The 12,281-nt window shown below is 39.0% G+C and overlaps 1 protein-coding gene across 41 annotated transcripts in view; it reads left to right on the top strand.

The window, feature by feature from the left end:
- OSBPL6 (oxysterol binding protein like 6) overlaps positions 1–12,281 on the top strand; it is a 225,010-nt gene that overhangs the window by 201,917 nt on the left and 10,812 nt on the right. For all 41 annotated transcript variants that reach the window (XM_060409723.1, XM_060409714.1, XM_042243670.2 and 38 more), the window contains 6 exons: positions 3,237–3,324; positions 3,908–4,161; positions 4,912–5,049; positions 5,383–5,446; positions 7,145–7,223; positions 11,676–11,820. In XM_060409723.1, the coding sequence (XP_060265706.1) occupies positions 3,237–3,324; positions 3,908–4,161; positions 4,912–5,049; positions 5,383–5,446; positions 7,145–7,223; positions 11,676–11,820 (768 nt within the window). The remainder of the gene's footprint in view (positions 1–3,236; positions 3,325–3,907; positions 4,162–4,911; positions 5,050–5,382; positions 5,447–7,144; positions 7,224–11,675; positions 11,821–12,281) is intronic.

Raw genomic sequence — 12,281 nt, 5'->3', positions numbered from 1 at the left:
TGTTTGCCAACTGAAGGAAGGAAGGAATGCTTAACACCTCACACATGATTAAGCTGAAACCTGGGCCTTAGCTGTCTTATATTAACATTTTCTGTGACTGAGAGAAAATTCTTTGTGTGTTTCATTTAATGAATGTACAACCTCTGTTTTATTTTTTTTAATTTTTTTTTTTTTTTTTTTACTTTACAATACTGTATTGGTTTTGCCATACATCATCATGAATCCACCATGGGTGTACATAAGTTCCTCTTTTTTAAAGAAAATGCTCTTTCTTATTTCCAGAATGATCTCCTTCTTTGTCTCTACTGTTAAATGTGTTTCTGCGATGCTGAATGGTTGCATTTTTCTAAATAGTCACATTTAGAAAAAATATTTCCTAAGTTCTTTTGAATCCCAAACCCCTTAAAGAGAAATATTTGACTCCAAGACTTCTTGACCATGGGAGAGAAAGTAAATATATATTAATCATTTTATTATAATACTGCAGCATATTATCCTATATCCTCATATATGGGATAACATGAGTAGACCACAGCCAGCCTGCCCAGCCTTAGCTACTGTTCACACATGCGATAACATAGATCTTATTAAAGACCCACTGTAATTGTAAATTATTTTATATTCTATACAGATCTTTCTATGTGGATATGGATATTGGACCATATCTATCGTGTATTAGTTTGAGCGAAATTAGAAATTGAAGAGGATAGACTGTTTATAGCTTCTAAACGTTCATGTAGTAAACATACATGCAGTATGAGTTAGGTTGGGGCAGGCATTTATTTCCACTAACATCACTGGATGTGATTAGCTTTTTTCAGAGTAATCACATGGAAGAGTTTGATTTACTTTTTATTTCTATCAAGGTTCAGAGTGTGGCTTTCATGGGCCTGCAGGTTTAACCTTCCATTTTGTTGCAGTCATGGGAAAATGGAAGCCTGCTGCAGTGGGAAAATGCAAGTCAGAAAAAGACTTTATTCTCAATTTGCCATCTTTATGGCCTTTCTCAGAGTACAAAAACAAAACTAGTTATTCATTTATGCATAAAATCATTCTGCCTGTAATTCTGTCTCCTTAAGTGTATCAACTCTTCCCAAATCTGTTAAAAATATCAGCAGTAAACTCAGAAATTGTAAAGGCAAAGGCTGATTGTTTTTATTATATACAAATTTTAGAACCTTTACCTGACCATAAAATGGCATAAGCAACATTTAAAAAGAAATTGCAAACTAGAAAAAAAGATGCAGTTTATATGAAGAGCTGAAAAACGTGTGAAAGAGAGTTTCACTAAAGATAAAGTTCAGACTGTAGAAAGAGATATTTTATGTGTGTTAGGTAGATAGATACTAATGTAGATTGATAATGTGTGATGTTTAAGTGGGGGAGAGATGGGTGCTTTCATAAGCTGATGGTGAGAATAAACTAATATAGTACAGTCTTCCAGGAGAGCAATTCGGCAACGGAGGGCTGAAGCCTAAGAGTGACTCATTTGCCCCAGCAATTTCACTTCTGGGAATAAATCTTAATGAAATTGCCAAGCAGATTCACAGAAATGTTTCCAAGGTTGTTCATCCAAGTATTGTCTATAAATAATAAAAAAAACTGGATGCCACATGAATGATGGTTAAATTCTTTGTGTTATGTAACTATCTGCCATTAAGTAAAAATGGAGAGCTGTTTTCGTGAGAATGGGAGTATATTCAGAACACTATAAAATAGCATGTAAACCCATCTGCTTTTTCAGTATCTAAAGATAGATGTATCTGTGTGTTTATATCGGCATTTTGAAATTGGGAGTAAAACCTACAAAATGTTGAAAGTGATTTCTTTTAGATCACAGGATAGGTGATTTCCATATCATCTGTTTACCTTCATGTAATTTCTGATTTTTTACAAAAGAGTGTTCTGTTTTTGTGTTCAGAAAAAATATAACATATTTCCATTTTGAAGACAGTGAATAGGTATCAACAGCTTTCTTGCCTGTAGTAAAAACATCGGTTTTCCCATTCCTCTGAATGGCTATACAGTAATTCTTTGTTTTCTTATCTGCTCTGTCTCTAAATCCCCTTAATACATATGTTGCCCTTAATTTTATTCTTATGTGAATCTTGGTTTCATTTTAGTTCCGTATTTTTCTCATGTAGAGAATGGCTTAATTCTCGATTTCTCTGTATCCCTAAATCTTTCTTCCCTGCCCCCAAATTATCTACCAGATTTTGTCGGTTACACTTTAAATGTGGTTCCCAAATGCAGCTGTACTGCCTGAAATGAACCTTACTGTGGGCGTCTTAGTGAAATCAGTCAGTATTTCTTATCCAGATCTACATAGGATCCTGTTATCTGCGCTCCCTAGGACAAGTTGCGGAGTGTCTTCCTGAGAACCAAATATGACTCTGTCGTTTCCTTGCATTTAATAATTCATACGATTATATGTGAGGGCTTCCCAGATGGTGCTGGTGGTAAACAACCTGCCTGCCAATGCAGGAGACATAAGAGACATTGGTTCAGTCCCTTGGGAAGATCCCCTGAAGAAGGAAATGGCAACCCACTCCAGCATTCTTGCTTAGAGAAATCCCATGGACAGAGGAGCCTGGTGGGCTGCAGTCATTGGGTCGCATAGAGTCAGACACAACTGAAGTGACTTAGCACGCACGCATGCACAATTATGTGAGAACCCTTACTTTGACATGAAAAGCCCTTCGCAGTCAGACCCCTTCATCTTTGCCCCGTCTTCTGTTACAGCCACTTGACTTCTTACCAGTCCTAGAAGGAATGTTTTTCTCACGGTCCTTGCTTTTGTACACCATCCCTTCTCCTTGTGCTTTTTCCCTGCTTCTAACAACTGGGCAACTCTGCATCCTCCAACACCCAGTTAAAATATTATTTCTTCCAGCAACCTTTCCTGACTCCTCTGTGGGGATTTGTAGAGTCTCCTTTTTTGCACATTCTTACTGTGTTGTATTGAAACATTTCTGGTTATGTACTAGCCTCTCCCAACTTCTGAGCCCAACTTAAGATAGAAAGCTACTTAAAGATAAGAGCTGCTTCCTGACAGTCCAATATTCTGGCTCATGGGACACCCTAAGGTGTTCATTGCCCATGTACCACATATATTTCCCACTATGACCTCTGCTTTCCATTTGAACAATATCCTGTTGTTTTTAATTGTTTAATTTTTTTGAAATGTCAAGACTAAATGAAAATTCTGATCCTTTCTATGGTCTTCTCTTCCTTAGGCTTCAGATGATGAGTCTTACATCAGTGATGTGAGTGACAATATATCTGAAGACAACACCAGTGTTGCAGATAACATCTCTCGGCAAAGTATGCATCCTCTGAGTTTCGAGGTTGTCCTGTCTACGTGCCGGATACAATGCTGATGATTCAATGACCAATCATTTTGGCCCCCTCGCTAATTGTTCTTTTGCAGCTTATTGTTCAATAAATTTTATATTTGTATAATCTGGTGAAAATGGTTAAAAAATTTGTTAGGGAGAGGATTAAGATAAAAAGTTTAGTTCTTGCTCAAACCAAAATTTTTTGAGTCCTTTGTAATTAAATGTATTTATATTTAGTTTTTAAAATTTTTACTTATTTAGGACTTCCTTGGCAGTCCAGTGGTTGAGACTGAGCTCCCAAGGCAAGGGGCATGAGTTTAATCCCTGGTTGGGAAACTAAGATCCCACGAGTCGTGGAACAACACCAGAAAGAACTATACATTGATGTTTTGTGCATTTATCAGCAACCTTGTATTGAAATAATTCTGTTCACTCTTGGGAGAGTGTAAGGAAGGCTTAAGAAATGTATCACAGTCAGAATTATTTGAAAGGGTTCTTTCCCTCCCAGGTTTTGGGAAATCAGAAAAGCAAAATATCTTTCACTGTGATTCTCATCTTTCTTCTTCTAGTCTTGAACGGGGAGCTTACGGGAGGAGCCTTCCGAAACGGACGTCGAACATGCCTGCCAGCTCCCTGCCCCGACACCAGTAACATTAACCTGTGGAATATATTGAGGAACAACATTGGTAAAGACCTGTCTAAAGTCTCCATGCCTGTGGAGCTAAACGAGCCGCTCAATACTCTGCAGCATCTCTGCGAGGAAATGGAATACAGTGAGCTCCTGGACAAGGCTTCGGAAACTGACAGTCCCTACGAGCGCATGGTAATAAATAGCAGAGCAGTGCCGTTTGGATTTGCCGACCCTAGACCTGGGCTAGGGAAGATTCATTAGGATAGTGCATTTGCTTGTTGCCTAATACTCTAACTGCATAGTTAAGAGAAATCCGTTTGCATAAACCAGGCAGGGCCAAAAAAGCTCTAGATACCTCTATTGAAAGATACAGTCTTTGTGACTTACTGTTGGGTCCGAGTGGTTCTGAAGTTAGAATGTAAAGGCATGACACTTCTTAGAGGTTTAAGACATGCCTGGCCTTGCTTTATCAGCTTTTCCTGAATGCTGGGGAAGCTCATTTGTTTAGGAACTTGGGTCTGAGAAGGTGACTTCCTGTTTGTTCTCTGCCCTGGCCTTTACTCCATGGGACTCTGGAAAACTTGACCTGCCCTCTGAAAAGCACCAGCAGCCACAACTTTCCTGTAAGCTTGTGTAAATGGCATAACCTGGCTTTCAGAACCTTTGAACTCTGTAATACTCAAGGAATTGGATGGACAGATGAATGAAGAATATTTGGCCTCAGTTGCCTGCTGGTTCCCATGCAAAGAGTTTAACTGCATTTTCTTTTTTTTTTTTTTTTCCCCATGAGTATATGAAGAGTCTGTGCAAGTAATAGAAAATGCAGATATCATCAAATCAGCACCCAGTGATGTGGGTATATAAAATCTAGAGGAATAAGGGACAAGCAGACCTGGAAGTAGTCTCTCCTATATTATTTTCCTTTCTTAAATGTTTTAACAGGTTCTTATTGCTGCATTTGCAGTTTCAGGATATTGCTCCACCTATTTCAGAGCAGGAAGTAAGCCATTCAACCCTGTCCTTGGGGAGACTTATGAATGCATTAGAGAGGACAAAGGATTCCGATTTTTCTCAGAACAAGTAAGTGCCACTGGACTCAGGTTTCTGTGCAGAAACTGTAGGAGGGCTGTTTGTAGCTTGTTTTTGTAAACATCTGGTTGAGATGGGTTACAGTACTAGCTAACAGAAAATTCACTTAGCTTATCTATATAATTACATGCTCTAAATGTTTTTAAGCATGAAGTTGTAAGATTTGGTAATTTACTTACACATTTTGAGACTAATGCAATAACAGAGATGGATAAGTTGAATAACTTTTATTTGGGGGTAGCCAAATACATGTTGCGAGAAATGATCCTTTGTGGAAGTTTTAACACTGATGTCATTGCCTTTTTTGTTGTTTTTAACTTTCAGGTTAGCCATCATCCACCCATTTCTGCCTGTCACTGTGAATCCAAGAATTTTGTGTTTTGGCAAGGTTTGTATTTCAATTATAACTTCAAAATCCAATTGATAAGCCTATAAGAAAGTTGCTAGTTTCCAGAGTACTCAGTTTAGATTTCTTCTTTTAGAACTCAGAAAATGTTGGTAATTGACATAGAGCTCAGTTTGAGAGATTAGGTTTCTTGATTGGAGTATGAAACCATGGGATTATTTATTTAGGAAGCACAGCCCTGTGAGACAACAGGGCGCTATGCTGACAGCGCCAGCTCAGGGCAACCTCTCTACCTCATGTGCCTCGTTGTCTGCATTGGTGGCATGAAGATTGGATCTGCTGTCTTCTTGCTCCTTAAAGGTGTGCAAATAGATCTTAATCCTGAAAGAAAGCTCTGCTATACATCATCTGTGCTCACAGTCTATTGAGAGACACATACATAGCAGTAATTTCTGTTTTTTAACTCACTGAGGCTTGGGGGTTTGAATTGAAGTCTCTATTAAATTAATATCCATTGCTAAGTTAGAATGTTGCAAACTCACCTAGGATAGAAAGTTTCAAAACCCTTCTAGAAAGAAAAGTGTACATATGTATGTATGTATGTATGTATGTATGTAAGTGAAAGTGTTAGTCATTCAGTTGTGGCCGACTCTTTGTGACCCTGTGGATTGTAGCCTGCCAGACTCCTCTGTCCATGGGATTTTCCAGGCAGGAATACTGGAGTGGGTAGCCATTCCCTTATCAAGGCAATCTTCCCAACCCAGGATGGAACCAAGGTCTCCTGCATTGCAGACGAGTTCTTTACCATCTGCGCCATCATTCATGTGTACATTTACCATTAAATGTGAATAATTCCCTCACATTTGAAAAGACACTCCACTGATCACCGTATGACTCTTCTCACGTGCACGTCCTCAACCTAAAAATGATATGAAATGATAGAGCAGCACCGTGGCTGTGCTTTAGTGCAGATTAAGAAAGTGAGCCATTTCTTGTTCATAACAAAGAGTCAGAAATTTTGTGGAGAGAGCCCGAAGCTTCCTTATCTCATCAAAACCGAGACCAGACAATAATACACAAGCTCAGGTATACCTGAGTGTCCACAAGTGAAACAAAAATCCATCACGTGAGATAAAATTCTGGGCCCTGAGTAGTATCTTAACAACCAGCACAGGAACACGTTTGTTAAGTTAACCTCACTTTCTCATAAATCTTACCCATCTATAGTTAGAGGCTTTGTTTTTTTTTATACTGGTTCTCCCAAGTCATGTAACTTTTCAAATAAATGTGTATATCAATCAATGTTACTGCCACACTACAATCTACAATTACTTTTACTATACACCATATATATACATACACATGTATAAAATATTTCCACCATTTAGCTAAATCCTCTAACAGCATTTGTGGAGATGTTAAAGCAGAGTAGAGTCTATGTATATGTGTATATGAATATGCATGCACAGATTAGTCCAAGTCTTTCCCAGTTTTATTTGTTGAAAACACATATAGAGAATATATTATGGAAAAACAGATAGATATTTTGGGGGGTTCCCAGTTAATCTCATCTTGGGCCATCCTCAGGCACTTGTCATGTTAGAACTAACAGTATAGAATTGATTGTGATTACAAAAGTTCTTTGTAAAATGTAAAGTATATTATAAAAGTTCACTTTTCTAGAGTAAATGATTAGATATAGAGTGTAACTCTTTTTGTGCTCTGCCTTATGTCATTTAGATATCAGATGGAAAAACAAGTTCTGGGGCAAGTCAATGGAAATCCTGCCCGTGGGAACCCTGAATGTCATGCTTCCAAAGTAGGTTGCTCTCATCTTCCTTTTGGTCTCTTATCTGCATTTCTAAATCATAAATGGGCGTTTGAAACTCTTGTTGTTTATTATTGTTCAGTCGCTCAGTCGTGCCTAACTCGTTGCCACCCCATGAACTGCAGCACGCCAGGCTTCCCTGTCCTTTCACCATCTTCTGCAGCTTGCTCAAACTCACGTCCATTGAGTCGGTGATGCCATCCAACCATCTCATCCTCTGTCGCCCCCTTCTCCTCCTGCCTTCAATCTTTCCCAGCATCAGGGTCTCTTGGAATGAGTCAGCTCTTTGAAACTCTAGATGGTGCCAAGAAGCTGTTGCCCTTTATGGCCGAGGCTTCTGTCAACTTCATCTAAGGTTTTTTTTTCCATTGGAGTGTAATTGCTTTACAACGTTGCACTGGTTTTCACCAAAGTTTTGAGACTGGACCCCCTCAAAAGCAAATGAGAATTTTAGCATATGTGTCAAAGCTTCCTTTTTATCTCTACATACCCTCCATTCAACAGTCAGCACCTCCCTGTCCCAAACACCAGGTTAGCTTGCATTTTATTATTTTTTTATTTGTATTGACATATAGTTGAATTACAATACTTTGTTAATTACTAGTATACAGCAAAGTAACTTCGTTTTATATATATATATGTGTATATATATACATTCTTTTTCATATTCCTTTCCATTATGATTTATCACAGGATATTGAATATAGTTCGCTAGTATGACCTTGTTGTTTATTTAGTCTATATATACTAGTTTGCATCTGACAATCCCAAACTCCTATTCATATCCTTTCCCACCTCCCTCCCCTTGGCAACCACCAGTCTATTCTGTTTGTCTCTGTTTGCATTATATATAAAAGTTTCTCTTCTTAGCCATTTATTTTCTATATAATTTATACTTTCACTGCTGAGTTCATCTTAGCCCCAAGGCACTATTTTAAGTTATTTTATTAAGGAAGTGATGGGATCCTTGTTTTCTGGCGAATATAGCCTTGTTGTTGTTAATTGTTGTTTAGTCACTAAGTCATGACTCTTGCGACCCCATGGACTGTAGCCCTTAGGGATTTCCTAGGCAGGACTACTGGAGTGAGTTGCCATTTCCTTCCCCAGGGATCAAACCTGCATCTCCTGCATTGAGAGGTGAATTCTTTACCATTGAACCACCAGGGAACCCCTGAATATAGCCTATGCATCTTCAAGTTTAATTGAAGTTTTCATTGAGGCCAAACGTTTTGATTGTTTTTCTTTCTTTCTTCATTCAGCTGATTTTGTTTTTGCTTTGTTTTTGTCTATTTGAGTGACAGAGTTTTCTGGTATATTGAATATGGAGGATGGTTGGGAAAGGGAGCAGTTCTCAGGACCACAAAATAAATTTTCAGTATTTACAAACTCTTGAGGAAGAGAGTTTTCCCAGGTGTACATAGTGCCTACATCATACCAATTCATAAGTTTTCTAGAAATCCAGAAGCATTTTAGATTGAAATAGCCCTTTATTTGAATATATAGTAATGTGCAGTTTCAAGTTCAGTTCAGTTATTCAGTCATGTCTGACTCTTTGTGACCCCATGGACTGCAGCACTTCAGGCTTCCCTGTCCTTCACCAGCCCTTGGAGCTTGCTCAGACTCATGTCCATCGAGTCCGTGATACCATCCAACCATCTCATCCTCTGTCATCCCCTTCTCCTCTTGCCTTCAATCTTTCCCAGCATCAGGGTCGAGTCAGTTCTTCACATCAAGTGACCAAAGTATTGGAACTTCAGCTTCAGCATCAGTCCTTCCAATGAATATTTAGGACTGATTTCCTTTACGATTGACTGCTTTGATCTCCTTGCTGTCTAAGGGACTCTCAAGGGTCTTTGCCAGGACCACAGTTCAAAAGTATCAATTCTTCAGCTTTCAGCCTTCTTTATGGTCCAACTTTCACATCCGTACATGACCACTGGAAAAACCACACCTTTGACTATATGGACCTTTGTCAGCCAAGTGATATCTTTGCTTTTTAATATGCTGTCTAGGTTTGTCATAGCTTTCCATCCAAGGAGTAAGCATCTTTTAATTTCGTGACTGCAATCACAGTCTGCATTGATTTGGGAGCCCAAGAATACGAAATCTGAAGCTGTTTTCACTTTTTCCCCATTTATTTTCCATGAAGTGATAGAACCAGATGCCATGATCTTTCCTTTTTGAATGTTGAGTTTTAAGCCAGCATTTTCACTCTCTTCTTTCACTTTCATCAAGAGATTCTTTAGTTCCTCTTTACTTTCTGCCGTTAAAGTGATATCATCTGCATAGCTGAAGTTGTCGATGTGTCTCTTGGCCATCTCGATTCCAGCTTTTCAGTCATCCAGCCCAGCATTTCGTATGACGTACTCTGTATATAAGTTCTTCTGCTTCTGTTAGGCCCTTGCTGGTTTTGTTCCTTATTGTGTCTCTCTTTGCATGAAATATTCCCTTGGTATCTTCATTTTTCTTAAAGAGATCTTTAGTCTTTCCAATCCTATTGTTTTCCTCTATTTCTTTGCATTGTTCACTTAAGAAGGATTTCCTTGCTATTCTCTGGAACTCTGCATTCAGTTGGATATATCTTTCCCTTTCTGCTTTGCCTTTCACTTCTCCTCTTTGCTCAGCTATTTGTAAGGCCTGTTCAAACAACCATTTTGCCTTTGTGGATTTCTTTTGCTTGGGGATGGTTTTGGTTACCACCTCCTGTACAGTGTTATGAACCCCCACCCATAGTCATTAGGCATTCTGTCTACAAGATCTAGTCCCTTAAATCTGTTCATCACCTCCACTGTATAATCATAAGAGATTTGATTTAGGTCATACTGGATGGCCTAGTTGTTTTCCCTGCTTTCTTCAATTCCAGCCTGAATTTTGCAATAAAGAGCTGATGATCTGAGCCACAGTCAGCTCCAGGTTTTGTTTTTTCTGACTTCATAGAGCTTCTCCATCTTTGGCTGCAAAGAACATAATCAGTCTGATTTCAGTATTGACCATCTGGTGATGTCACGTGTAGAGTCGTCTCTTGTGTTGTTGAAAGAGGGTGTTTGCTATGACCGGTGCATTCTTTTGGCAAAACTCTGTTAGCCTTTGCCCTGCTTCATGTTGAACTCCAAGACCAAACTTGCCTGTTACTCCAGTATCTCTTGATTTCCTACTTTTCCATTCCAGTCCCCTGTGATGAAAAGGACATCTTTTTTTGGTATTAGTTCTAGAAGGTCTTGAAGATCTTCACAGAAGCATTTGTTCAACTTCATCTTTGACATTAGTGGTTGGGGCATAGACTTGGATTACTGTGATGTTGAATGGTTTGCCTTGGAAATGAACTGAGCTCATCCTGTCTTTTTTGAGATTGCAACCAAGTACTGCATTTTGGACTCTTTTATTGACTATGAGGGCTACTCCATTCCTTCTTACCCACAGTAGTAGATATAATGGTCATCTGATGGATGGATATGAGAGTTGGACTATAAAGAAAGCTGAGCACCAAAGAATTGATGCTTTTGAACTGTGGTGTTGGAGAAGACTCTTGAGAGTCCCTTGGACAGCAAGGAGATCCAACCAATCTGTCCTAAAGGAAATCAGTCCTGGATATTCATTGGAAGAACTGGTGCTGAAGCTGAAGTTCCAATACTTTGGCCACCTGATGCAAAAACCTGACTCATTTAAAAAGACCCTGATGCTGGAAAAGATTGAAGGCAGGAGGAGAAGGGGACGACAGAGGATGAGATGGCTGGATGGGATCACCAACTCAATGGACATGAGTTTGAGTAAACTTCAGGAGTTGGTGATGGACAGGGAGGCCTGGCCCCCCTGGAGTCCATAGGGTCACAAAGAGTTAGACAGGACTGAGCAGCTGAACTGAACTGAACTGAATTAAATTCACCCACTCCCATCCATTTTAGTTCACTGATTCCTAAAATATCATTGTTCACTCTTGCCGTCTCCTGTTTGAGCACATCCAATTTACCTTGATTCGTGGACCTAGCATTCCATGATCCTATGCAATATTGTTCTTTAAAGCATCGGACTTTACTTTCATCACCAAATACAGCCACAATTGGGCATCGTTTCTGCTTTGACTCATCTTCTTCACTGTTTCTATAACCTTAGTCCCCAGAAATTGCGTTAGATTTTTTTTTTTATCTATCCTCATGTGTCTTTTCCCAAGGTATTATTCATAGTTTGCCTTAACTCAGAGCATGAAGCCCTGTCCTCAGAGCAGCCTTTCTTAAATGCATGGCCTGCTGTGCCTCTCGCCCTCCCCACCCTGAAAGCACTGACATATCCCTTAAATGAATGACCACATAGAAACTTCCAGCAAAGAAATGAGAGGAAGATCAAGTTCGAAAAGGAGGCTTTGGTGAAAACCATTCTCATTGGTAGAAACAGCGGTATATGTTCGTGACCTTCATTGTTTTTAATCAGTGTTGTATTCTTCACTAGATACGGAGATTGCTATGTGTGGAATAAGGTCACCACGTGCATACACAACATCCTGAGTGGGAGGAGATGGATAGAGCATTATGGAGAAGTAACCGTTAGAAATGCCAAAAGCAGTGTTTGCATTTGCAAACTCACGTTTGTCAAGGTAAATAATTTCATACAATAGCAAAGGAAAGATATATAAAAGGCTTCCTAGGAAAGAAATAGAGCAGTTACCTTAAACAGCAGCAAGTGAATCAGTCCTGTAGCATGAATTCTTATGGGCATTTAGTTAAGAAAGCAGAACGAAATGGTGGAGTTACCCCAGGCATGCAGACAGTTGACCATGTAGAAGTCAAAAAGGACACCATCTTGAAACAGAGAAAAGAATTCTTTTTAAAGAATGTTCTTTTTAAGCAGCCAGTCAGTTCATTAAGTAAAATTCCAGAGAGTACTTCTTGCCTGTAACAAGTCTCCTGGTTTATATTCTATTTATATTCCTGCTTGATTACAACATATTCAAGTGATCTTATTTTAGGGAACTAAATATATCACAGTTGTGTTTTCTGAGGATACGTAGAGATGACAGCTTCTAGTCCCTATAAACTTATCTAACTCTGCCACTAT

Source organism: Ovis aries, chromosome 2, assembly GCF_016772045.2.
Source record: "Ovis aries strain OAR_USU_Benz2616 breed Rambouillet chromosome 2, ARS-UI_Ramb_v3.0, whole genome shotgun sequence".
In the NCBI taxonomy this organism is placed as follows: Eukaryota; Metazoa; Chordata; class Mammalia; order Artiodactyla; family Bovidae; genus Ovis; species Ovis aries.
Note: the sequence above shows the minus strand (reverse complement) of the source record. Positions and strands in the feature narration are given on the sequence as shown.